This window comes from Zootoca vivipara, chromosome 1 (assembly GCF_963506605.1).
Source record: "Zootoca vivipara chromosome 1, rZooViv1.1, whole genome shotgun sequence".
NCBI lineage: Eukaryota > Metazoa > Chordata > Lepidosauria > Squamata > Lacertidae > Zootoca > Zootoca vivipara.
Genome location: NC_083276.1, coordinates 122,886,766 through 122,914,508, shown reverse-complemented (window position 1 = coordinate 122,914,508; position 27,743 = coordinate 122,886,766). Strand labels below are relative to the sequence as shown.

Genomic DNA, 27,743 nt, shown 5'->3' with positions numbered 1-27,743 from the left:
AGCTTTTGATGAGTCTTGAGATACTGAAAGCTAAATAAACACATAACTAGAAGATGCTGTGCCCCAATTTCCTATCCCTTCATTCTAGTTTGTCAGTCTTTGATCCTTACTCTTCTTTCCCCACCTTTTCACGTTGCTTAGGGTTGCCATATTCGGAAAAGCAAAAAAGAGGACGAAACCCAAAGTTGGACCAAACAGGCAACCATAAAAGCCAGAGGGGTTTGTCACTGTGCTTTGTACCCTCTGGAACCAAAGAGCCTCCAAACCAGAAAGCTTAATATAGCTTGAGATATCGTTCAACGTTTCACAGCTGAAAATGGGGACATGCTGTCTTCTCACTGAAGAATCACTGCCCGAGCACCTCCTCATAGCCCAACTCTCCTCCAACACACTGTGGCAGCCAGCCAGCCGTCTCCGCTAACATTTTTGTTTTAATCTTAAGGCTTGGCTTCAGTACTTTCCATAGGCTGAATTTGGAAAGTGAGCATAAAGCTTATATTTGATCTTACCAGGTGCCACCCAACCTACATCTGTCACCACAAGGAGGTTGTTAACACTCGGGCAGCTACCATTAAGAATTTGTCACATCCTCAAACAGACAAGGGGAATTTCCAACAGTCAGAATGGATGGGATGTGTTTTGTTTGGGTCATTTTCAAAGTGGTTTTTTCGGTCTCATCTTGGATTATGGGCGTTCATTTGTTGTCTTGGGAGAATACTCAAGCTGGCTTCTTGGGCCAACCTAACCCTCTGACTTTCACTGATGCATACCCTCCAACAGTTCGAGGAAAATAGGGACGTCCTATTCCATACTAACAATAATAATAGTAATAATTAATAATTATTATTTTTATTTATTTTTTATTTATACCCTGTCCATCTGACTGGGTTGCCCCAGCTACTCTGGGCAGCTTCCAACATACATAAAAACATAACAAAACATTAAACATAAAAAAACCCACAACCCTTCTCTATACAGGGCTGCCTTCAGATGTCTTCTAAAGGTTGTATAGTTACCAGTACTTGTCTCTTTGGGTAAGGGGTCTCATAACTCCATACTCTCCAACATTTTTCCGATGAAAATGGGGACGGTCCTAAAGAAAAGCAGGACATTGTGGGATCAAACCAGATTCTGCAAATCTGGGACTGTCCCTGGAAAATAGGGACACTTGGAAGGTCTGCTGGTGCAAATAGAGGTGTCCTTATGTTATTGTAATACCTTGGTTCTGATGCTAGAGAGTGGGGTGGAAGGGAAGCATGGCCACGCATTTCCTTTTACGTCACAAGTGGGCAGCCTGCAGCCCTTGACATAATTCCATACGGGTGCCCAGGAAGGGAAAAACAGGAAAGGGGTTGTCAGAAAGAGGGGAAAGGGTCTGGCCCCTACCTATGGCCCAGTCTCTTCCCACTTTCCCGCAGTATGTGGCAACTGTTTGCTCCTATGCAAATATGTCCCTGGGCCTGGATAGGAAGAGGAGTTGCCCACTTCTTCTTTTACAGTATTGTGCACTGTATTCAAGAAGAGGCACCCACTGCTAGAGATCTGGGAGAGGTGAAACCTTAAGAAATGCATTTACACGTATTATGTACACGGGCAAGATTTATAGAAACTATTCAAAGACAAAAGAGAGAGTGTTTCACCATTCCTTGGTGAATGTGGATGGTTGGAGTGTGTATTACTAAACCATTAATCTGAATTGTTACGCAGCAGTCTGTCATGTAAGTTTCTTTAAGCAGCTCGTGGTAGGGCTTTAAGATGATAATCTTTTTCTCTGCCTTTACCGAAACCTGGGGAAACATTCAGCAGGTTTTCGAAATGGGCAATGGTTTTGTTCTTGTTCTTTTCTTTGTTCTGTAGATTACTCTGAATAATCTTTAGCATGTATGAACACAGTTTATGAATTGCTAATTACTTTTGGGAAATGACACGGGATGTAACCTTTAGAAGGGAAGGGGGAATAGGTTTCCAAGGGAAACGCGCTCTCACAAGCAATTACTCTGCGCGTTGCCGAAAGCTCTTCCCCGCAGATGTACGCCGTGTTAATAAACCGACCATAAGTTTCCTTTAGAAAGAAATTCTTAATAGATTGTTTAATCTCATGATCATTGTGGCTGAGTTTATTACAGAGTGGCTGCAACTCAAATATAATGTTTTCTATCTGGATATTGGGTGTGTTTGCAGGGGCGAGGGGTGGGAGATTGAAAGAAGAGCAGTGCATCAAAACGCACACACCACGTGTGTGTGCAGCACCCAAGGAAAAATCTGCCCAGTGACAGTCTGTGTCTACTCATTTGATCAAAAGCAAAAAGTGTGCTTTTGGTCAGCAGCGGAGGCAGTCACTCAGGCGCCTGGAGTGGTGCACCCAGTGGCAGGGCAAGCCGCCCACAGGGGCAGGGCGCACCGCACGGCCTCCAGAGTTTGCCTGCTTCCTCCCACTCAGCCGCCCTACAGCTGAGGGGGAGGCAGCGGGTGGACAGTTTGGGCAGCGTGGAGCCTGCGGGTACCCAAGCTACCATGTCACTCCCAGGAGAGATGCGTGGCTCGGGTGCACTGCAGGCCCCGCAGCGAGTGCCGCCCGGCATTTTGTCACCCCCCTCAGTTGTGACACCTGGAGTGGTCCGCACCCACCACACCCCCTTCCTCTGCCCCTGCTTTTGGTTACATTGTACTTGTGCAGCAATTGCATTTTGTGGGTGTTCATTTTGGGTAGACCGAGTGTGGGTAGCAATAGATTCTGCCCTTCCCCCTCACATGCTTTCATTAGAATTCCTGAACATAGCCCCCACTCAGTTTACCCTGAAGGAACTCCTGCAAAGGGCTCTACGTTTGAAGGCCTTCGTTTGAAGAGCCACTGTGAACTATTAATTTGGGAGAGCAGGGTTTGAATCCCCACAAAGCCTTGAAGCTCAGTGGGTGGCTTTCGGCCAGTCATTCCCTCTCACTCATAGAGTTGTTTTGAGGAGAAAAACGGAGGGGGGGGCAACCCTTGAGCTCCTTAGAGCAGGCACCCCCAACCTTCGGCCCTCCAGATGTTTTGGACTACAATTCCCATCATCCCTGGCCACTGGTCCTGTTAGCTAGGGATCATGGGAGTTGTAGGCCAAAACATCTGGAGGGCCGCAGGTTGGGGATGCCTGCCTTAGAGGAAGAAAAGATGGTTGTATCTAAATGTGGTAAATTAATAAATAAGTAACAATAAGCTTGACTTGCTCTCAAATCATTTGTTACTTTACATTAAGCAGAGATAACCAGAGGACCCCGAGTTTTGATTTGACAAACTCTGGTTAGTATTAACCTGAGACTTGGCTGACGTTTGTGCATTATTGTTTGTTTAGTATTGTATCTGACCCAAGTCCCTGAATTTTGTGATTCCTCCCCCCCCAGTAGGTACAGTTACCTATTGCTAAATAGAACATGGTCTTCAAAAGAAATATGACATTACTTAAATTTATATCATCACTGCTCTAAAAAGAGAATAAAAATCTGGCTATATGCTTATTAATTTGCGTATGTGTTCAATATTTAATTCACAGAACAGGGAGCTGTAAGAATAAATGACTCCACTACTTATTAATGCAGAGTCCCTTTCTTCAGAATAGATCTGTTCTGTACCACTCCATGTTTATGTATTATTTAAGCAGGAAAAATATTATATATGACCACACCACTGTTCTGCAAAAGATTTCACATCCACTGCATCAAGGCTTCTCAGCACATTGTTACTAATAATTTATTTCTTACTCACTAATGCAGACTTATGAATGATTTACTAGCCACAGCAGGAGAAGGCTACATAATTCGAGAACAAAGCAGAGTAAGGATTTCATTCCATAATGGGTAGTAAACACAATAAACTTAATAACTGGAATGACCCATTTCCTGCAGTTAGGAATTGAATTTGTTCTGTTTAAGACAGCACATTGGGATTTTTTTTATTTTTAAATTTTAAATTAGACATGCCATCCTTAATGTGCGTCATTCTCTGTCATTTTCTTTCCTTGGGGTGGGGGTGGGGGGAAAGGAAGACTGGTCACATGTGTCATTTGGATAGTAGCCCTCCTGGAAATAAGTGAGCACAAAAGATGCTGTTAGTACCAAAGCTGAATGTTATAGCAGCAATGTTCTATATAATGAAGCCAGGGAAAACCCACTTTTTTTTTTGGCAGGGACTGAGCATCCCTGTAGCGATTTATACCATCTGGAATCTCACAGCCGCAAGAACACCCTCTGTATATTTACCATATAAGTAATTAAGTAGTATTAATAATGGTATGTATTAAGTAGACATACTTTAATGTAGCCCCCCCCCCACTTCCCAGTATACCCACTAGTTGGATGCTCGTATTTGTTTTGTTATTTATACTGGATTTTGCCTGAAGAACTTTTGTCTAGTTTGATCCAAGACAAGCTGTTGTACTTGATTTCATGACCTGATTGCATGGTTGGTACCAGTAGCTGCCATTTCCTCCAATCCATTTCTGCTTCTTTCCTCCTCTCTTTTAGATAATAAACCATCAAGCCAGAGGGAATTTGTTTCTCTGACATGTTAACTTTCCAGCGAAGACCATAAAGCCTGGAGAAATCAGTAGTAATTTAATTTGATTCTGTAACACTGAACTGCTTTCTTGAACTAGAAAATGAGGCTGGCAAATGGAGCGGGGGTGGAAATCTCAAAACACAGAAATGATTAGTGGGACCTGCAACAAATTGTTGCAGCGTTAAGTGTTCCCGTTCAGGATTCCAGACACTCTACCTCCAAAGAACCCTCCAGTCAGCATTCTGTGGCCACTGAGCATGATCAGTCTTAATTAGGCTTGTGTTGTATTGCACTGCCCTTGACTTCTAGTTTGCAGCCTTAATCAACCACAATAACTATTCTTACCATTAGCCTATTTTAGATGTACTTTCAATATGTGGGGCAGGATCGCACAAATATGGCACCTGTTCCTGACCTCTAGATGTGTAGCTGAAGCTTAGAAAGGAACACTATTCATTTGGAAAACACCCTTCCCCCCAATGAATGCCTGGGTATGGGAGCTCAGACACACCCCACCACAATGCATTGAAATAATCTAAAACAAGGTTAATGTAAGATTAACCTTAACAACTCTTGGGTTGCGGCGCTCATCTCACTTTACTGGCCGAGGGAGCTGATGTTTGTCTTCAGACAGTTTTTCCAGGTTATGTGGCCAGCATGACTAAGCTGCTTCTGGTGAACCAGAGCAGCGCACGGAAACACCGTTTACCTTCCCGCCAGAGCGGTACCTATTTATCTACTTGCACTTTGATGTGCTTTTGACCTGCTATGTTGGCAGGAGCAGGGACCGAGCAACAGGAGCTTACTCCTTCGCTGGGATTCGAACCGCCGAGCTTCTGATTGGCAAGACCTAGGCTCTGTGGATTACACCACAGCGCCACCTGCATCCCCAGTACTTGGTGTAGGATGGACTAAGTATCCTCATAAAAATGCCTCCCAAGTTCCTTCCAATGAAATACAGGTTCTACAGTTACTACAAAAATACGGTTTATGAAGCCTGGAACGATCATCTGAATTGGGCAGTGTGGTTAATATTAAACATGATTTGGGGGAGCAAGAAAGGATCATAAACCACGAAGTTGGCTTATTTCCTTAAACTAGCAGTGCAGAGTAGTATCCAGGCAGCATGCACGATCCTGGGGTCCCCACCATTGCAGGTCACTTCAACAGGTGGGCAGGGCTGATCTCATTGGGGTTTGCAGCCATTGCTAATCTCCTGATTGCTGCTGGCTGCAAAGTCAGCTTTGGCAGTGATAGAATCATAGGATTGCAATTGCAGATGACCTACAATTGGGAACTCCTGAGTGCAGTAGATCCCAGCAAGGTTTGTAGCAACTTCTGGTTCATCTGATTAGATTAAAGCACAATAATAAAACTAATTTTTCGTCCTTTGCTTGAATTGCTGGAATACTTTTTGAGTCTTTCTTTCTCTTTCTTTCTTTCTTTTACAAAAATTAACAGTCTCAGAGCTAGGTGAGAGGAGGCAGGAGGATATAAACCCAACACACATTCAAGTAATGCTACCAGGCATCCCCAAACTTCAGCCCTCCAGATGTTTTGGACTACAATTCCCATCTTCCCCGACCACTGGTCCTGTTAGCTAGGGATCATGGGAGTTGTAGGCCAAAACATCTGAGGGCCGCAGTTTGGGGATGCCTGTGCTAAACCTTAGTTCAGTGTTGTGTCTGAATGAGGCCATTATGTGTGTTCAGGAACTTAGGACAGGTTTTGAACTTGCTCCGACAGAGGACGAGATGGTTGGACAGTGTTCTCGAAGCTACGAACATGAGTCTGACCAAACTGCGGGAGGCAGTGCAAGACAGGAGTGCCTGGCGTGCTCTGGTCCATGGGGTCACGAAGAGTCGGACACGACTAAACGACAACAACATTAAATCAATTGCAGTGACTCCTGCTGGTTAGATGCATTTGAAATGTTCCATCTGAAGACAGTCCTTGAAAATATGAGGATTACTCACCTTGAAGAAGATAAATGGGGGTAATAAAGATTGACAGGATTAAGTGGACAGTTTGTAAAATGCGAAAATGCATATAAACAGTATGATAATACTTATTCAAAGTCTTAAGAGGCCAACAACCTATTGATGTGGAAGAAAGAACTTGTGAAGATATTGATGGAGGATTGATAGCCCCCCTTAAGTCTCATATCAAATTGCATATTTCAAAGTCTCTTGCTGGAGATCACAGCATTTCCTATTTATAGCTCCCATGCAAAAGCACTCCCTATATATACCTAGGCTGTCAGCCTATAGTCTTTTGTAGTATCTTATTTCTGGGATCAGGTTTGGAAAATCATTCTGTATTCCATATACACTCTTTGGAGTTTACTTTGGTTTGAATGTTCAAACACTACTCTGCGTTTGTGAGTGGAAGAGAGAGACTCGCTGCTGGCAAACCCAGTTCCCACAAAACAAGGTTGGCCTGCAATGTCCCTGCACACATTCAAACTGTTGGCTTGTAAGCATGGTTTATGGACTGCACTTTTCTCAGGATCCCATACAGGACATACAAGATACATTTATATTTGACCTCTGACTTGGTTTTTAAGGGCTAACTGAACAGAACCTCTGTCCCTTAGGGATGGAAGATACTCTGAAAGTCCTTCTGGGTATCTTCCTTTAACTTCCTGCTGTGGTTTCCAACATCTTTATTTGCTCTGTGTGGTTCTAAACCTATTTACACCCTCCTTTCCAATTATCTGAAGTTGAAGACTCCTTCACAGTTGTGCTCTACTTAGCAAATGCAATAGCTGTGTTTCTCTCAAATTCTAATTACAGAGAATAAAATTAAATCGAATCCTGCTGCACAAGTGAGAATTTGCATTTGAACAGAGTGACTCGAGCAGTAGGCTCAAGCATTTGGTATCCAAAACTTGTAGCTAAAGAAGGTACATCTATTGCTTTAGGTTGAACTCAGTATGGACTATCCCATGATAGAAAACACATCTTTCTTACACATTGTAGGCAGATTCAAGATTACACATAAATTGCATCCCTAGAAACGGTGGTGACCTACATAGGTATTTATTCTTTTTATAGTAATAGAAATAGAAGAAGTTACAAAAGAAAGAATCAGCACACTTTTAGTTTCCCCAAATTCTGAGAACTGTAAACACTAATGGAAGTTTCAAACTACGTTTTAATAGATTATTGCATTGAATATGCCAGATTATGGCAATTTGTATTCAGTTGGCTTCTTCCACTGAAGGAAGACACTCTGGTCCAGCAAAGGCTTCCATGAGTAGAAGGGCAGGAAAGTTTGCTGTCTCCCCACTCAAGATTACTGCCCCCACCCCCTGAAAATCTCCATAGGGTTGGGAAAATCTTTAGAATAATGTAGGATGTGCTAGAGGCATTGAGGGGTGGGGTGGGGAGAAGGAATTTGCAAAAATTGTCTTTTTCTGCTTTCCACGCATAGAAGGCTTTTCTGAATCAAATAAACATTCAGCTAAATAACACTACTGGATACAATATCTTATACATGCATACACCCATATGTGCAAACACAATATGTTTTGAATGCAATTTGAATATTCATAAACTTTAGTATACAATGGCTAAATTGTTATTTTTTTTCCATGCTGCTTCACTGCTTCGGATGAAGAGTCATTACATTTAAAATGCTTCTGGCATAAGTACAGTAAATTGGTGTGCTATCATGAGTAAGAGTCAGTTTTTCTCCAGTACCACTTCATTTTTATATTAAAATGTATATTTATTGATCACTTTGGGGTTTTTTTTTAGCGGGGAAGAGAAGCAGCCCTCATTGCCCTTAGATTAGCTATGGTAGGAGCCTCAACAGTGCTGCCTAATGGGCAGAGCAATCGCTATATCTGGTTTGAAGTATAATGTCCGCTGTGACCTCTCCTTGGATTTCCTGCTGGTTTCGAGCGAGTGGTATAGATGTAGCTTTAGAACTAGAAATGCTGCAGGACAGACAGATACATACATACTCCTCCCTCCTGCATTTGAGATCCATTTAAATGGTTTCATTTGGCTTACTGTGATCAGATTGCTTGATGGAGGCTTAAATAGGGATTCTCTTGTCACAGTTGAGATCACTGCCTCTATTGAGAGAGTGGATCCAGCGATGTTTAATTTTTCATGGTGTACATCGTCATAATGGAGGGCTTCCCATCTTTTAATTGGAATGCTGTTTCCTCTGCATAATGATCTTCCTTGCCACTGAGAGGGTTTTGTTAACACATTTCTAATTGTTAATTAATTTGTCTTTCACATAACCTTCCTTCTATTTCTGTTTGCGAGTGTTCTGACCTCTCTTGGGTTGGCAGGTGTTCCTATTGCTGTGGATGCCAGCTCTGTTGCACGGTTCTCTGTGCTGGTGCCAAACTATGCAGTGTGGGTTTTTTTCTCCAGCTTTCATTCCCTTGCGCCACCTCTTCCCCTATGAATGCCTGCTAATGAGTCAACTCCAGAGTCAGCTAGCATAGCGCAGTGAATGCAGCATTTGGCCTGCGACTCGCTTAACATATTTTGGGATGGCCATGGGGCAATTCAGTTCCCTATTTGCGAAATGGAAATTAAAGAGGAGATTTTTTCTTTTTTAGCAAGGTGGCTGGAGGTCAAAATTCAGGGTCGGTTGTTTGTAAAATCTACTGAAAGTGAAATGACCAGTTACAGTAAACACAAGCTGACTTCTGTTGGCCCTGAGAGGAAAATTGTCCCCGCTATTATGTTACAGTGAGAATTTGTTAAAGCTCTTGAGTATCTTTTCCATAGCCTTCTTCGCTCATAGTTAAACGACAGTTCCTTCAATAGGGATCCTTCTTTTTATAGCATGACACTGTGCAGAACAGTATAGGAGTGTGTTGAGCAATTGTCTTGATTTATTTTTCACAAAATTTTGTGAGGAGGTTACACGATGCCACTATCTAGTGTTGTCCTGCTGTTCCCATTGTAGTTTTCTATCACTGAATAAAGTTTTTTTTTAGGTGTGTGTGTGTTTGTGGTGGATTTCTTGCTCAAGAGCAGGGTTTGGCAAGGCTTACTGGGCATGGGCCGGATCACTCCTGCGGAGATCCTCCGTGGGCCAGGCCGGCGCAGCGCGACACTGGAAATTGCGTCTGTGCATGTCCGCGGAGCTGGAAATCGCTTCTTTGCATGCCCAGACGCTGGAAATCGTGCCTGCACAGAAGCGATTTTCAGCATCTGGGCATGTGCAGAAACGATTTCCAGTGCCATGGACATGTGCAGACGCGATTTTCGGCATCTGGGCATGCGCAGAAGCGATTTCCGGAGCCGCGGAAGAGAGTCCCCGCGCTGCACTGTGCTGGTTTAGCGCAGCACATGGGGACTCGCCGAGCGGGTGGCTCAGTTCGGGGGCGGCTCATGGGCCAGTTAAGCGACCCTCATGGGCCGCTTCCGGCCCATGGGCCTTAGGTTGCTGACCTCTGCTTCAACTTGTGTGTGGTTTTTTTTCTTTGCAATGTGGCCACTTTCTTTGCAGAGGTTTATAAAGGTGCACTCCTAATGTGCAAAGGACATATACCAGCATCTACCTAAATGTGTGAGAGTTTTGTGCAACTGCCTAGAAGTACCCTTGGCTGAGTCACTGATTTCTAAATTCTGAAATCTGCTTTTGTGATTCTGTCTCCACTTTTATCTTGCATTCCCAGACCTTAGGTTTGCCAGGAAAGAAAATGCATCATTAGTGCAAGACAGGTCAGTTTTGCAGTCTTGCTAATGTTGTTTTGCACCTGCTTTTAAATGACACATGGACAAGTTTTGCTTTTTGTAAGTGATGAATGAAAGCCAGCTCAGTTCCAAATGTGGCCTCAGCCTTATGAGTTCTCTAAGAGATGGCCATCGCTGATTCTCTGTAGATCTTTCTTCTAATTTTAACAATCCTGGCTGTTAGCACCAACCCTATTTTTTGTATTTTAAAAATGGTGTAATTATAGCACTGTGCAGTATAAACTAAGCTTGCTGTAGCCGCACCCACTGCTGCCACGTTTTGTAATATTATTTTGCCATATTCATGAGTTGGGTTAATCACCAATAATAAGCAAGACTAAATTGACCAGCAGCTAAATAACTCATTGAACCCAGGCTGCATGTTTTAGTGGCTGAAGAAGCTGCTAGTTGTGAATAACATGCATGACAGCTGCAGGCAAGTTTAACATGCATGTCATTTTATGTAAAGCAATGGTGGCTAATTTTAGACTCTGGATTTCATGGTCTTGCTAGGATTAGGGTGTTTATGCTGTGTAGAAGGTAATGTGTATTGCTTGATTGACTTCAAAATGTGACGAGCCAGCCTTATAAAGACCCTCTTGCTTATTCTGTTGAGTTTGGCCATTGACATATGCACCAAAGATCTGCTCCAATTGTACAGTTTTTCAAACCAGTAACCCATGGAGTCAATTTAACTCATGATTCTTGCTTACCTTAGGGATAGCCAAAGCGGTACCATCCAAATGTTGTGGACTACAACTCCCACCAGCCCCACCTGGCATAGCCAGTGATAAGGTATTATGAGAACTGTAGTCTATAAAAGTCTAGAGGGCACCATGTTCACTACCCGTAGTTTAGATAACATGAAGCGTAACTTTGGCTGCCAAACTTATTGACCATGTCAAGGGCAAGGCCACCTAGAGAGGCATTTGCTTGGAAACCAAAGTTTTAAAGCTTTTTCACTGCCACTTAGACAAACTTGTAGAAGAAGAAAGAGACCAACACTTCCAGTAAAGATTTCTGTTTCCATTCATTCAGACCTCTTCTGATTAAAGAAGAAGAGAGAAATGTTCACTTCAGTTCCTCTGGGGAAGTATAATGAAAAGCTCCTCTTACGTTTTATCTCAACAACATCTATTCTTGCTCCTTAGCTCTAAAGTCCGTGCTGGGAAGGTCTAGGCCAGGTTTCCTCAACCTTGGCCCTCCAGATGTTTTTGGCCTACAACTCCCATGATCCCTAGCTAGCAGGGCCAATGGTCAGGGATGATGGGAATTGTAGTCTCAAAACATCTGTCATTTTCCAGAACAATCATTTACTTTTCATTTAAAACATTTCCTTGAAGAAATATACTCCCCAGAATTTCTCTTTCTTTTCCTTTGCTTCTCGTAAAGGTATTCAGGAGATTTACTTTTCTACTATTTCACATGAGTGAAACAATATAATATGCAATATATTAACTGCACCATCGGGTTTCATACTAATTCGTCTTCTTCTGTTGGAAAATTGCATGTTCCTTTGACATAATTAAAGATTTTAATACTTCTGCGTGAACACTTTATACCCTAAGGAGGTTGTATTCCCAGCACTTTTCTGCTATGCTTTCTCTATTCTTAAAAATAATTTAGCGGTGCAGTCCTATACAGGTTTACTCAAAAGTCCAGCTGAGCTCAATGGTACTTGCTCCCAGATAACTGGGCACAGGATTCCAGCCTAAAAATAATTCGCCGTGATGCACTGTGTTTCTGTGGGTAGAATTCAAATCCTTGCTTTGCATGGGGTACATCAGGTTCACATTGAGAAAATCAGCAATTTTTTGGATTATAAGACATAAATAGTAATGACCTACAGCAGTGGTCAGTAGCAGGTGACTTGTGGGGTTTTAGAAGCCTGCAGATGGCAGGCTAGCATCAGTGCTCCTGAGGAAGGAAGACAGGTGCTTGGTTGCTGTGAGGCAGGGGTTGCACCAAGCCAGAGAGAAGCTGATGTGTTTATGGGTGAATGTGGATGCATGCAAGTGGAAATGGGTCTGTCCAAATCGGAGAAGAGTTACAAGGTTTCTAGGTATGACAAAAATCATTTTACTTGTATACTTGCTTAGATATTTATGAATTGCTCTACATCTTATATACAAACCACCCAGTGTCTCTTGGCAGTTACAGAGTGCCGCAAAAACAGCTTCACAGGTAGTTTGTTTGACAAAAAGAAAATTCCAAAGCTCATCAGGTATTGCTATATCTGGTGGTAAATGTCTAGTGGGATTGATTTGAACTCTTTTAGTTCTTGCTGCCTACTAATATGATGTATAATTAACATACAGTTGCATTGGCACATGTTCCCTTCCCCAGGAAAGAAGCATTTTCTTCTACTGTGGGGGCAGACTGGCAGTGAGACATTTTAAGTGTGAATGGAAAAAAATGCAAAGAAGCAATCTCTCTCTCTCTTGCAGTTAGGCTAATTTTCCATGTTGAACAGGGCTAGACCAAAGCTGGCTCCTTTTGGAATAGAATTTATTTATTTAAAAATATTTAGAACCCACCCTTCATTTATGCAGATAGATGGGGTGCAGAACATAAAACAAAGTAAAAACGAACTGGGTGATGAAATCAACAGCACGGTGCAAAAATTAAACATCTTGTACTCCTCTTTGATGACTTCATGCTATGAAACTGTCTATGAATTTGTTAAATACTAGCAATAAAAACAAACAAGTAAGGCAGCTAAAAACAATGGAGCTCATTTGGTAAGACTTACAAAACTTAAAATGCCTGGGCAAATAAATACATCTGAACCTGGTGTCGAAATGACTTTGCAATTCACATTCCCCATGTGTCCTTTCATAGTAGTTTGCCCACCTATTAATACTGGCATGTTTGGCTCCACTCATCTCTAGTTCTGTGGAAATACTTTGTCTGGCACAGGGTCAAACGCTTTCCTGAAATCAAGATCTACATTGTTCACTGCCCTCTTGGACAATGAGATTGGTTTCAGCCAACTCTTTGCATTGTATGTAGGAGTTTACTTCAACACATGCAACATAGCCATTGCCAAAGACTTAAGGCATCCGTTTATCTTGAGAGTTTTCGTGGAACCCTCTCCCACTCCATTGTAATATAAACTAGTACTGTATTTCTGATCCCCTGCTTCTTGGCGAAATCCTACTGGAGTAAACCAGGCCTCCTTTGAGAACAGTTCCTTTCGCTTTCTAAGAAAATGGGAAGAACAAATGGCAACTGAAACCTACTTATTCCCCTCCCATTTCCTTGACCTGATTCATATTTAATATATTGTGATTGGCATATATTGTAACTAGAAATAATATACACCAACCAAAATGTGCTGGTGTATTATTCCATGCCACCTCTGTCCATCAGGCCTATGCCTCTAATAAGCTTTGCCAAAGATGTTTTGGACTACAACTCCCATCAGCTTCATTGCAGGCAACTGACAAACTTTCGCCTACATAAGGAAGAAATGATTCAGTGGCACTAATGCAAATACCGTGTTTCCCCCTTTTTAATACGTAGTCATAAAGTAAGCCATGGCAGGGCTTTTAAGCATTTGAGAACTATTAGACATACCCCGAAAATAAGCCATACTTCCGCGCGCCCCAGCCACCTAGCGGGACCTAGCACGCCGGCCGCGACAGGAGGAGGAAGCCTGCCGGGTCGGGTCGGCACCTGGAAGCGGCGGCGGTGGCTGCAGCGCCGATAAAGTGTGCAGCAGTGCCGCACGGAGCACCAAGGGCACGAGCGGCAGGAAGAAAGAGAGAGAGGCTTGTTGCTTGCGGCTGGAATGGGGGACAGCAGCTTGGAGCAGCCCGTTAACGGGAACAGCTGCTGCTGCTCCGGCAGTTCGCTGGGCGAAGAGGGGGGAATTCCATTGCCGAGGCTGAGCCCGGGAAAACGCGTGGAGGGACGGCAGCGTGCGCGCGTGCGTGGCTGCTGGCGAGGCCAGTGTGCGCCAAAGCGGGAAGCCGCAGCGAAGGCTGCCGAAGCGGGAGGAGGAGACAGCGGCCACAGCAGCAGCAGCGCGGAGGAACAGGGAAGCTCTGTTTCCCTCTGGCATTTGTGTCCAGGAATTGGTGGCTGCAGCGCTGAGCGCGCCGAGCGCCCTGCCGGGCCGGGTGGAGTACCTAAGCCAGCGGCCTCCACCTGGCCCGGCCAAGGAGGCCTGCCTCCCCACCGCCCAGAACTGGCGGATGCAGCGTGGAGCGCGCCAAGTGCTCCACAGCGCCGAGCACTTGGAGCCCCCTGTCAGTCCGGGCGGAACGCCTGAGCCAGCAGCCTCCGCCTGGCCCTGCCAAGGAAGTCTGCCTGCCTCCCCCCGCCCGGAATTGGCGGCTGCAGTTTGGAGCGTTGGAAAAGACTCCTGGATGAAGCCCTCTCTCCAGGCAGAAGAGAAGCTGGGGGTTTGTGAGTTGACCCCAGGGCAGAAGAATCGTGGGCAGCGTGGAGGGATGCAGAATGAAGTCGGGCAGAGCAGCGTCAATTGCACCTGCTTGCTGCTTTGCTTTGCCCTCTTCTGCTTTGCACTAAGCAGCAAAGGGCTTGAAAATGGGGACTAGTTAAAGGAAGTTTATTTTTTGCACAGCAGGTTGCTCTTACACTCACATGAGCAGAGCCAGTAAAAATAAGTTGGCAATCCTGCTGTTGCAATGTAATCTAACAATATGTTTTGAGTTGTATTTTTGCAAGGTACAAGTAGGGTTACCATTTTTCCTCCTTTTTCTTCTTGATTAATCCCCAGGACCACCATTTATGAGATAATTTTATTTCCGTTCCTAGTCCCAAGTACAAGATAGATGCTTGTGACATCCATTTTGAAGTATGGTAACTGATACTGTGTTTTTATACATGAGTACAAAATTATCTCCTAAATTCTGCTTCATTTCTTTGCCATGAGAAGTTTTGGAAACTCTGCAACTGGCTTCACTTTAGAATGGTTTGCTGGGCTGATCATTGCACAGGATCCAGCACAAAACTCAATTGTCTACCTAAAGACAACTGAGAAATCATACAGACAGATGTGCTCAAAATACTTGGTCAACTGGAGTGTCTGGTTCCTCAATAATAAAACATACCATAATAAAAACCATACTGGTAATAAAAAAATAAGACACCCCACCAAAAATAAGACACCCTGTGTTTTTTTGAGATAAAAAAGTTATAAGACGGTGTCTTAAAAAAGGGGAAACACGGTAGTAAAACAAAGAGGGCAATGTATGAACTCAAGGGAAATACTTTTCCTCTTCACAATGCTGAGTTTTACCTATAATATTACACTGGTCTTCCAAAGGCAAAATGAAGCAGCACTTTTCACGTGGGAAACATTTCTGCCATTAAATAATTTATACTGAGCTTTCAGTATGCTCGTGATCTATATTCTTCGTTGCAACTATCTTGGATTAGTGGATCTGAGAAGCAGCAGAGAGATGAGATGAGCCAAAGCTTTTCTTAGGGCAATTCAGCAAGTAAATAAATGACTTTGCAGATATTACATTTATATCCTACCTTAACTACCACATTACTCAAGATGGCATATATATTCAACTCCCCATCCCAACCATTTCCCCCCTCTCAATAGCCCTGTGAGGTCTGTTAGACTGAGAAGCAGTGACAGCCCTGTGGTTATGCGGTGAGCTTCATGACTGATTGGGGATTTGAATTTCAATTTTCTAATTTGACGCCCTGGGACGCGGGTGGCGCTGTGGTCTAAACCACTGAGCCTCTTGGGCTTGCTGATCAGAAGGTCGGCGGTTTGAATCCCCACGATGGGGTGAGCTCCCGTTGCTCAGTCCCAGCTCCTGCCAAACTAGCAGTTTGAAAGCACGCAAAAAAGGTGCAAGTAGATAAATATGTACCGCTCCGGCGGAAAGGTAAATGGTGTTTCCGTGCACTGCTCTGGTTTTGGTGTTACGTTGCTGGCCACATGACCCGGAAAAACTGTCTGTGGACAAACGGCAGCTCCCTCAGCCTCTAAAGCAAGATGAGCGCCGCAACCCCTGTGACTGGACCTAATGGTCAGGGGTCCTTTACCTTTATCCTAATCTGACTCCCTAACCCAGAGATGACAAACATCCATCTGATGGGACAAATGCAGTCTACAGAGACTTTGAATCTGCCCTGAAATCTCCCCTTCTTGGTCCTATTCTCTGCTGAATGAACAAACAGGACCTTTCCCCCTCTTAAATCTAATCTCTCTCTCTCTCTCTCTCTCTCTCTCTCTCTCTCTGTGTGTGTGTGTGTGTGTGTAGAAATTTTCAGAGATAGCAGCTGGTTCTCAAAACCACTCCACTGACCCACTATTAGCTTTGTGCAGATGATAATTCTCAACACATGAAGGAATGCTGAGTTGTACCTCCATGTGTTTATGGGTTATTCTGCATGTACGAGTTGCACATATGCATGTTTTATAACCTGCATTTTTGTTAGAATACAAGTGTCATGTACAGCTAGGGTTGTTAGGACTGGAGGAACCCAGACCCTGATATTTTAGGGCCCAAACTTGAGATCTAGGGGTGATGTCATGGGCCCCCCTGGTGGTGTCTGGGGGCGGGCCCTGGAGATAGAAGGGAGCAGAGGCAAGTAGGACACACACACCCTGCCGTGTCTGTGCAGTAATTTGCAGCCAGCTCCTGCTGGGCTGAACCTTATAAGTTGCATGCATGGCCATCTTAATTGTTTTTCTTTAATTAAAGGCACTCATGCCCCCCAGAGAAAAAAGTGCAACACCCACTACCTGGGGAGGACAAGGCACACCTGGAGACTTCAAGTCAGACCTGGAGGTCTGGCAACCCTATGAAATTTGTGGGTGTATACACACTGCGAAAGAGACTCCATCAATGTGCAGCAGCCATATGGGGTGGAATTGGTCTGTGTTAGCATGATCTTGTTCCCCTCCACCCGTGCACACATTTATCTGTCATGAATTTGCAGCTTTACATAGAGGTGGTTTTTTATTATTCTAATCCAGATGAATGTCGGCTGTTGGTTTTTGAGGCTGTCTTTGTGTCACTGGAGCAATAAGCCAGTGGTAGCTTTGCATGAGAAGAACCGCCTGTCCAGGCCCGGCTCTAGGTAGACCCCCGGTGGCGCAGGGCACCATGGCGCCGGCCCGCCAGAAAGGCGCCGCGAGCTGCGCCCGCTGGCCGGCCGATCCGCCGCGCAGCTGCGCCTGTGGGAGCCGCGCTGCGCCCACCCGCCCACCGCGCTGGGAAACGGGGTGGGAGGGCGCCAGAGAGATCGCGCTGTGCCTGCCCGCTCGCCCGCCGCTGCGCCCACCCGCCCACCGCGCTGGAAGACTGCATTCATAGCCAGATTTGGGCTTGGTAGAAAAAATAGATGATGTGGAAGTATGATTACAGTACCTGCAATCTTTCATGAATTGCCAGACAATTCAGAAGGCAGCCCGTAAATCTTATTAGGAGGGAGCCGTATTTGATTTTGCTGGGAAACTTAAGATTGATTTCTAGTAAATGGCATTTACAGGTGGTATTTACAGTTAACGTGTAACAATTTTGCATTATAAAATATGACATAATGTGTTGGGAGTTGAATTTCCCCCTGCTTGCTTTTATTGTATCATGTTTCTCTATTTAAAGACTTATATACTGTTAAGAGTTTGTGGTTGCCAGACCCCTCAGATCCCTGGATCCAGCAAGTGTTAAAAGCTAATCAAGCCAGACTAGCTTCCTGAACCCCTGGATCCAGCAAGTGTTAACCTGTAAGCCAGGCTAGCTTCCACATGAGTTGGTCGCCTGGGGTGATGGCCTATTAAGAAAACAAAGGAAAGAGGGCTCTGTGCGAGACAACAAATGGGTGGAGACCCTCTCTCAACTCAGAGGTAGTTAGAATTACAGAGGCAGAGTTTGGGGGCTGTGGTGTGAATTAGAGGGAAAGGAGCAAGCTAGAGAGGGGGCAGAGCACAATGTTTGATTTCTGTTTGAATCCAAGGCTGCGGCTATGGTAGAAATGAGTTTGTTGCGTTTGGGCAAAATAGTAAGTTGTAGTCAGGGCTCCCCCCCCCCCCCCAAGCCGGAGCTTGCAGAAGCTCAGCTCAGCACCTCTCAGTTGGGCTCCATTGCCATTCTCCAAGAGAACAAGGGAGAGAAGATAATGGTGAGCTCCAGCACATTTTTTTCTAGAAAAACAGCACTGGTTGTGGTTGATCTGTATATCATAGCTGTATATCATCTTTCATATGGCTTTGACTCCTTCAACTGGCAGGGCCTATGGGAAAGCCGAGCAGTTATTTTGTGGGATTAAACAACTGCATTTTCTTATACAGCAGCTGTAGTCTCAATACTGATGTCAAAATGCTAACATAATTTCCTGTGTGCAAGGTGGGATTAACGCAGCAGGGGGAGAGATTTTGCGCCAGCTGTTTGTCATTCATTTCACCAGCCCATTCTGCCCCTTCAGTACTGCGGCAACTCATTCTGCTGCCCGTAGAGACCATCCTTGTATGTGCATGTGAATACCGTATACGATAGCTGTTTTGGGGGGAAATTAAGGCATGATAAAAGTAGCTTCTTCCCAGGAAAAATCTGCAAGGTATAAACTCAATAGGTGACGGAACACTTTGTGAACATGGTTAAAGCTGGGATTTCCACGCTGTTTTAGGACCTTCTGTTTTTCCTCTTTTGAAATGCACCTTCTCAAACCACTTCCCTGCCCATTTGCTGCACTGGTCGCTGCATTTACTGCTGGACTGAAAGCCAGCTTACAAGATTCCTATAGACTCCACTAGTGACTTTAATTGACCTTTATAGGAAACATAGTGTTTCCTATAAAGAGGATAATTTTGAGTGATTTAACTGGCCTGGTGAGCTTGGGTAAAGTAGGTAGGCCAAAATGTGAGCAGAACTTTATTTGAAAAAGATGTGTTTTCTTTGTGAAAAGCCTTTTTGGGGTATTAACAGTGAAAGCTTCTCTCCACAGCCTTTTAAAAAACAACCACCACCAAACAGTTTACCTCTCCTAATCAATTTTCCGATCTCAGCAGATGTACAAGAGAGTTTGTATTTTGACGTTTGCGTTTTCTTCTTTACAGCTCTCTATGTGAAACCTCTCCTGTGAAAACAAGCTCAAGATGACCAGCTCAGCCAGGGAACATCTGCTTTTTGTGCGACGGAGGAATCCCCAGTTGCGATACACACTGAGCCCTGAGAACCTCCAGAGTCTGGCATCTCAGGGCACCATTCCTGAGAACATGAACCTTCAGCGTGCTAATAGTGACACTGACCTAGTGACATCTGACAGCCGCTCTAGTTTGACTGCAAGCATGTATGAATACACCCTAGGGCAGTCTCAGAACCTCATCATTTTCTGGGATATTAAAGAAGAAGTGGATCCCACAGACTGGATAGGACTTTATCACATTGGTAAGCAAAGAGCTTTCGTTCCATTTGTTAGCTGGCGTAAACAAATAGAAACAGTTAGATAAAGATAACACAGTACAAAGTTTTCCAGTGATTCGTGTAAAAACATGCTCCTCGTTATCAAAGCTTTCGGTTTTGTCCTGATCTGATATCTACGGAAAGGCAATCTTCTTGATTGCAGAAAATACGTTGTGCTCAAGCTCTTTCTATTCTTAAATACACTTGGTTGCAATAAAGCTTAGAAGTTCAAAGGGTTGGCTCCTTTCTGTGGAAATAAGATGAAGTTTTAGCTTTCTTGTAGCTTTAACTTGGCATGCTTCAGGGGGGCGGGGGAGGGCGCGGGGAGCCATAGAAATAACTTCAAAATCACAGGAACATATATATATATATATTTACAATGTTATTTGTTAACAGTAGTGTGCTGTTTACGAAACTTGTCCATAAGCTATGTCCCCTTAGTATCAGAACCAGCGTTTACTTATTTTGTGTATTTACACCATAGAGTGCTTAGGTAATAATACTGAGTCCACATATACAAGATATGAATTGGTGTACAGAGCTACTCCTCTTTTATACCCTAAAGTTCATAGTAACTTAAACTGATGCAGCTGCAGTGCCAGAGTGGAGCAAGCTGGTCTTGGAAATGCATGTGCTGTTCCATTGTAACTACTTAGTACCTTTGACTGGAAAGATGGGGATCAGCTAGTACTTTATTGTCTGGTTCAGCTGACCTTTAGGATGATGCTAACAGGATAGATTCCACTTCTGCTCTACCCAACCACTTCAGCAACATGCCCCAGGTTCTGTTTATGCCGTGAACAACTTTAGAAACCAGCATCTCATGAACGGTGGCTAATGCTAATACATTTTGACCCATGCTGACCGTTGCACTTTACTTACACATTTAACGACTATCACTACTACTTCCTATTTATTAATATTTACATTTGTTAGTCACTTTACACAAAGAAGTCTCAAAACGATTTAACAAGATTTAACACTTGCTTGACAGTGCACCTTACCTGGTTGTTGACTATACAATATCAGGTTAGGTTGTTAGCCGTGTGTAGTTGAAGCAATTTTTTGAGGCTGCTTTTGCATAAATGGTTAGCACAATAGATACACAACTGTTCATTTGTCATGCATTTCCTGAGTGTCTTTCCTTGAGATTTGCCTTTCCGTAACAATGTTGTTGGAAACATATCTATGGTACCTGGTAAAATGCTGTACTCTTCTTAGCTAACTGATCCACTGATATAACTAGTGTCTTGCTGCGTTGGTTGTGCTGGTATTTGCAAGGGGGCTGTTGGGCTCTCTGGAATGTTCTTGTGGGATTCCACCCAAAACTCTACAGGATGCTTACCTTCTAATAAAGCTGTGGACTTCTCATTCCCCTTGCCCAAGGGGTCACATCTCATGCCAACTGCACAGTAACGTAGTGGCTGGGCATTGCAAAGTCTCTTATGCGAATCTTACCTCAGCTGTGAGCTAAGTGGCCTTCAACTCCAGTCCTTTCACCCTCAACCTCTCTATATTCAGTATGCGTGTGGTGGGGTTGATAATACTACTGACTTACATTACAAGGCTGTTGCAAACATTGCTGAGCAGAATTCATTTCTTTGAATATTTGAAATGCTCACTCATATAACTGCTCACACTCTTATACTATTAAAAAGTGTGATTCCTTCCCCACACTTGTGATCCTGTGCATTTGCCCTATAGAGACACAGGTGGCGCTGTGGTCTCAATCACAGAGCCTCTTGGGCTTGCTGATTGTAAGGTCGGCAGTTCGAATCCGCACGACGGAGTGAACTCCTGCTGCTCTGTCCCAGCGCCTGCCAACCTAGCAGTGCGGGTAAATAAATAGGTATCACTGTGGCGGGAAGGTAAATGGCGTTTCCGTGCGCTCTGGCTTCAGCCCCGCTGCGACAGAAGTGGTTTAGTCCTGCTGGCCACACGACCCGAAAAAGCTGCCTGCAGACAAACGTCGGCTCCCTCTGCCTGAAAAGCGAGATGAGCACTGCACCCTATAGTCGATTTCAACTGGACTTAACCGTCCAGGGGTCCTTTACCTTTTTACCCTATAGGGTATTGATATATAAAGCTTTTACTTTTGCTGTCTTAATGGACTGAGGGAATATGAAGTTAACTTCACTCCAGTAGTGAAAAGTGCAATAAGAAGCATTTGGATGGAAAAGATAGCTTTGTTACCTCTCAGCATCATGTGCTGGTCTTCTGATTTTCGAAGAATGAGCTTGATTTACAGTCAGACTAAGGCACTTGGATCTGTTTTGTCTTTGTTTCTGCAAGTTACACACATTACCTGCAGCTTGCCTTACGCGTAAGAGAGGTTTTTTGGCGAGATGCCAGGGTAATGCAGCAGTTCAGGTGAATTTTTTTCCCCTTCCAACACTGGATAGTTGTTTGACAGCGATGCTATTAGACAAAGGAAAAATGTTTACTTCCTAGTTCACAAAAATAGAAAAAAGGGGTGGGGGGGTGGGACTCATCAGAGTTTGTGTAAAAAAAAAAGTTAATTCTTGTGGTGCGAAGGATAATCGATTGCTTCCTTACCACAAAATAAACATAGTTATCAATCATCCTCAAACTGTTTGACAAAATATACTTTAACAAAAATGAAGGACTTCTGGTGCAAGGACTTCTGGTGCATGGATAAGGGCACCTGCCATAGGGTTTTTATTTTTGTTTTACTAGAACTAGTTACATGCTTAAGTGTATTTTTAAAGGTAATGTTGCAGATTTGTCTCTTCCATTCTCTTCTATATCTTCCTGTAGGCATTTAACTCAACTGGTAGGGGGTTGATGTTGTGTACAATATACTTCAAACTCTTCACCATCATCAAAGAGAAGCATTCTCTGATGTGACAGAAACAGACAAAAAAGCTGGTTGCTCCTCTCCACAGGAAAGTTAATAGCTTAACTTTCTGAGAAATGATATGAAAGAGAGAAATCCATTGTAAATCTTCCATTTGCTCAGTTAACTACAACCGATTTTATTCCCTTCTTTCGAAAGGTTATTTTCCTGCTGTCATTAGTTGCTTCTTGGTTAAAGTGACAGTGGGATATTATGAATGTTAGTGACACGAGCTTATTCCCTTTTCATCAGATCCAATCAGCACGAGCATTTTCATGATTCTTTTATGGGTAAAGGCGCTTGTTCATTAAAAGGCACTAGCAGTTGTCTTTGCACTATAACCTGTTGATATTTTATCTATTTGTTTATCAGGCTTCCTACCTGTCCTTCGCTGCAGTGCCCCAGGACAGGTTATAACAATACAATACAATATGCAGTTATGAAAACAAGTATAATAATTAGTATATAAAAAGGTAAAACTGTGCCGATCAAAACAGAGCTGTATAGATTCAGCAAAAGAGGTGGATCTTACAAAACAATATACTGTAACTGCCAAATGTGTGGGTCAAGAGGAGCATTTGTGCAACGAAGATGCTAGATGCAAATCTGTGTGGAAGGAGTTCCAGTACTGAGTGCAGATAAGGCCCTCTCCTTTGCCACCAGACCCAACACTTCTGTGGGCTTCGGAAGCACCAAAAGTACCCTTTGCTGGTCTTAACACCCAAGAGGGTCTGTAGGGGTGATAGTCAACAGATAATATATGTATTGCGTTTTGATTATGGTGGGAAAGTGGCAGCTTAAGTATTAAGGTTTTCAATTGACTATTGATAGTGGGTGGAATCCAACTGGTGCCATTCCATAGGAGGACTTTTGATTCAGTGGAAGCAACCACTAAAGAAGTCAGGAGAAATTTTTTTGCTGATTTGTTTTCACAACTGCGGCCCCCCCGGTGCCCTTAAAAATCAGGTCCAGAAAGTTGTGGGCCTCTGCAGAACAGCGTGTTAAGATGGCATGGGAGGCAGCAGGGGAACTGCCAAAAATGTTGATTTGGGAAGTATATGTGTTCTGACTTGTAACAACGGGTGGTATTCAACTACGTTTTACTCAGATTAGACCTGTTGAAATCAAAGGACCCAACTTAGTCATGCTCATTAATTTCAGTGGATCTGCTCTGAATTAAATTTAGCTGAACACCACCTATAGGAAGCTGCCTTAGACCATTGGTCTGCCTCACTTAATTTTGCTGTGGTCGAGCTCATATTCTTCTGTCTTGTGGAGTTACCTGCTGTGTGTGCACCTAAATTTATGCTGGTGACACATTCATGTATTGTACTGGACTTGCCACACTTCCTTTGGGAGACTCCCAGGATACATCTGCAGGGGCACCCCTGTTTTCATTGTGAAGATATCCTCTGTGCTTCACATTTAAGGTACCAACTACTGTTTCACTTCTCCGTCTCCTGCAATATATCTTTACTGGACAACAGTCCATCCTAAGAAGAAAATTATTGAGTCACCACAGTCTTAGTAATTGAGTTTTTGAGTAATTGAGTTAAATCTTCTTTTAATTGAAGATCTGTTGTGGATGGGGATTTTTAAAAAGAAGCCCAGAAGTTGATGAACTGGCATTTTACTGAAGGTTGATGCTTCTCGCAGGTTTATCGGGTTTCCATATGGATTAGTCAGTCCTGTCTGTCTTGGTGGAATACAATCAGGAAAGAACTCTAGGTTCAGCAGTATGTCTTATCAGCCGTTGGTCCCAGCTCTAAAATTCAGACACAACAGCATTCTGAGCCCAGGCAAAAGGGCTACAGAATTAGAAATGTAAAATTGCTGGGCAGCAGCCAAATGTTCTGTACTAGTGGGACCAGCAGAGGCAGCGAGATGCCCTTCCAGAAGTGCTAACCTTTCTTTGATTAAACTCAGTCATTTCTATTTATAACTTGACATTGATAGGTATGGGATATAGCCTATGTATTTCATCCCATTTGTTTTGTAGGTTTTACTTTTTTGGGTGTGTGTGTGATCTCCTTTACTTTTATGCTGACTTTAGTATTAATTTTGGGAAACCTTATGTGGCCATTATCAATAGCCACACAAATGAAAAATCGAGGTGGTCCAGGAAATATGTTGGCATCTGCCTATCTCGAGAGACGATGGAAGAGTGTGCCATTGGTGATAAAGTCAAACTGTTGGAGAGTTACAGCATGTGCTGTGACCTATATAGATTGATACGGAAGAGACATGTTCTATTGTAGCTGGGGCAGATGAAGACTTCTGGTTTCGCTGGTGTAGATGCACCATGTTGCTTCTTCTCTCTGCGCTCCTCCCAGTGGTCATTCCTCCTCTGGCCACTGCTGTGGAAACACAACCTGACTGTATCAAGGTTGTCTGCAAGGGATTCCCAGATGGTGGGGTTGATGTTGCCAGCTTTCATGTCACGTTGGCAGACATCACTATAACTCAGAGTGGGTCTGCCAATGGGCCTGGTGCCTGAATGACATTCCCCACACTTCTTTTCAGTCAGACTCTTTAGTGGAAAGAAGTGGCAACGTAGATTTAATAAACCCAAACTTTCCTGCTTGCTTTATTCTGAAGAGACTTAAAAGCTTCCTTTTTCTTTTTTGGCGTGTGTCTCAGTTCCATACGAAGGAATATCAAACAGACCACAGGATCCAATATCTTTTTGGTCAGCCGGTGTAGCATTCTGAGATGGCCTCCTTAATCCCTCCATTCCTATGACAGAACCAGCTGGGCATGGTCTACTGGGCCCCCACAACTCAGCCCTTTCCGTACATGGAGTGTGTGGAAGCCACTGAACCCTGTGCCGGCAAACAGATTGCTGTTGAATTGCTCGTTTGTGCTTCATAGAGTTTCTTCCTTAGTCCTTCTCACTACTATTGTTAGACTGCTGTTGATTCCTGTCCTACCTAACCATCTCATAGGATTCTAGCCTAGTGCGATAAGCTAGTTCCTGTGTGTGTAGCAAATGTTTTTGTATGGAGGAGCATTCTGTCATAAGAGTGGCAGCCTGCAGTCTGAAGTGGTTCAGCCCAGGCACAGTTTTGGCATCTCGGGGAGAACTGAACTTCATTAACTTGAGGTGCCAGCTGGATATAAGGAGTTGTATCTTTCCCCCTCCAGGTGCTGTAGGATTGCAGCTTGCATCATCCCTGGCCCATAATGGTTAGGGCTGATGAGAACTGTAGTCCGATAACTTGAGGGCAGCAGCCTGGGGAAGGCTACTGTGGACAGACATAATTTCACTCTAGTCTAACTCAGACTTGCTATGTAAATGGTTGCCACAGGTGATAAAGAATTCCACGCAGGTGACAATTGCATGAAATTCCATCTAGGAAAGTGGACATGCTTTTGGAAGATGGGCAGAGTGATCTTAGCAGGTTAGTAACTTTTCTGGCATTGTATACATGGCTGGTCTAAACCTATCATTTAGAGAGGCTCCTCCTGATTGTAAAACACAAACCCTGAGGAGGATAGTACATGGATGTATAAAACCGTTTATGGAAGTTCTTGCATTTATGGTTTTGATGGTTTGTGGCAGTTGGGACAGGTTTCAACATTTTCCTTGCTGAAATTCTATTGGTACAAGTACAGTCGTACCTTGGAAGTCGAACGGAATCCATTCTGGAAGTCCGTTTGACTTCCAAAACGTTTGGAAACCAAAGCGCGGCTTCCCATTGGCTGCAGGAAGCTGCAGGAAGCTCCTGCAGCCAATCGGAAGCCTCGGAACCCCCTGTCAGACGTTTGGGTCCAAAGAACATTCACAAACCTGAACACTCGCTTCTGGGTTTGCGGCATTCAGGAACCAAAACAATCCGAGTACCAAGGTGTTCAGGATCCAAGGTTGTGGATCCTGTATGTGGTTCATTTGCAGTGAAACTCTTCAACTAGAAAAAGACCTCATTTTGTTATTGTTTTGGCTGTTTATTATTTTGGTTGTTTTAGAGGTATTCCACACATTACTATTTTAACATGAGATGTGCTTTGTGATTCTGCTAAAACAGTAATCCATGAAGCACATATAAGTCTCACTCTCTCCTCATGAACACCACATTAAAAATAAACATGTAGCAGGAAAATGGAGTCAACCACATAATATGATTTTGCAATTTGCAATATGTATTGTCCTAATATGTTAAGCTCCTGGAAGTGAAATTCAGCGGCTGTCAACTATTTGCATTATTTCTTCTGCTTTTACTGTGAGTTGACATGAACTGGTTTGTGAATTTCCACAAGGGCCTGTAGGAGACTGGAAAGATACCAACCGATAATTCCTATTTGCACTTGTGGCTGCTTTTTTGTGTGTTTTAATTTAATTTGCTTGCTCACTTTACTTGGAGCTCCTCTGGTTAGACTGTTTCACCTTGAGGTCATTCAGACAGGTAATTTTTCTAGCTCTTACTGTGTTACAAGGCAAATGATAACAATGTAAGATTTTTCTTTCACAAGTGTGCATCTACAGTCTATCTACAGGTTATTTCAGAACGCTTCTGAATGTCGTGAGGCTGGTAGCGCATTTTGAAAAGCAAGAGTTACTCAGCAAACACAGAACAGTAATTTTTTTTTTAATTACACATTCAAAGCAGGTGTCCTCTCAATACTATGTGCTGCTGTCAAATTTGTGGGGGGTGCTGGGTGAAATTGTAAAATAGATGGTACATCCACTCTACATTTCTGCACAAAATTTTCTGTGTGTGGGTATGTTGTCTGGGCTACATTAAACAAAAAACAAACAAAAAACACTTTTGAGTAGGAAGACTCAGGAGTAGCTTATGAGTCAAATTGCCTTTCTCACATGACAACTTTTAGAAATGCTCCAGCATTTATTTCAGGGCTGTGTATCTTAAAAGTCTGTGTTATTTTATGGATTTTAATGATTCTTTTTTATATATTATTTGACTTCGTTGTAAAGCGCACTGTGGTTTGTACAAAGGGCAATAAATAAATGATCCAAATAGATAAGCTAGGAAGAAAGAGGGCTGTGAGTTGAATGTATATCTCAAGAATAATTTAGCATTTATATCGATAGCACTTTCAAAATATCGGTGCTTCGCTTACATTCTCTTATTGTAAGCATGACAACAATTCTGGAAGGTAGGCCACCCTCTTTATATTTCAGATGGAGGGCTGAGACACTCTTAAGGCCATATTTATTCACGGTTTCAGGCTGTAATCCTGTGCACACTTACCTGGAACTTAACTGGGACTAACTTCTGAGT

At 43.5% G+C, this 27,743-nt stretch overlaps 1 protein-coding gene across 1 annotated transcript in view; it reads left to right on the top strand.

The window, feature by feature from the left end:
* The window catches only part of HECW2 (HECT, C2 and WW domain containing E3 ubiquitin protein ligase 2), a 189,295-nt gene that overhangs the window by 27,046 nt on the left and 134,506 nt on the right, over positions 1-27,743 (top strand). The window contains exon 2 of the mRNA XM_060273161.1: positions 19,301-19,631. Within this exon, the coding sequence (XP_060129144.1) occupies positions 19,340-19,631 (292 nt within the window). The 5' untranslated portion in view covers positions 19,301-19,339. The remainder of the gene's footprint in view (positions 1-19,300; positions 19,632-27,743) is intronic.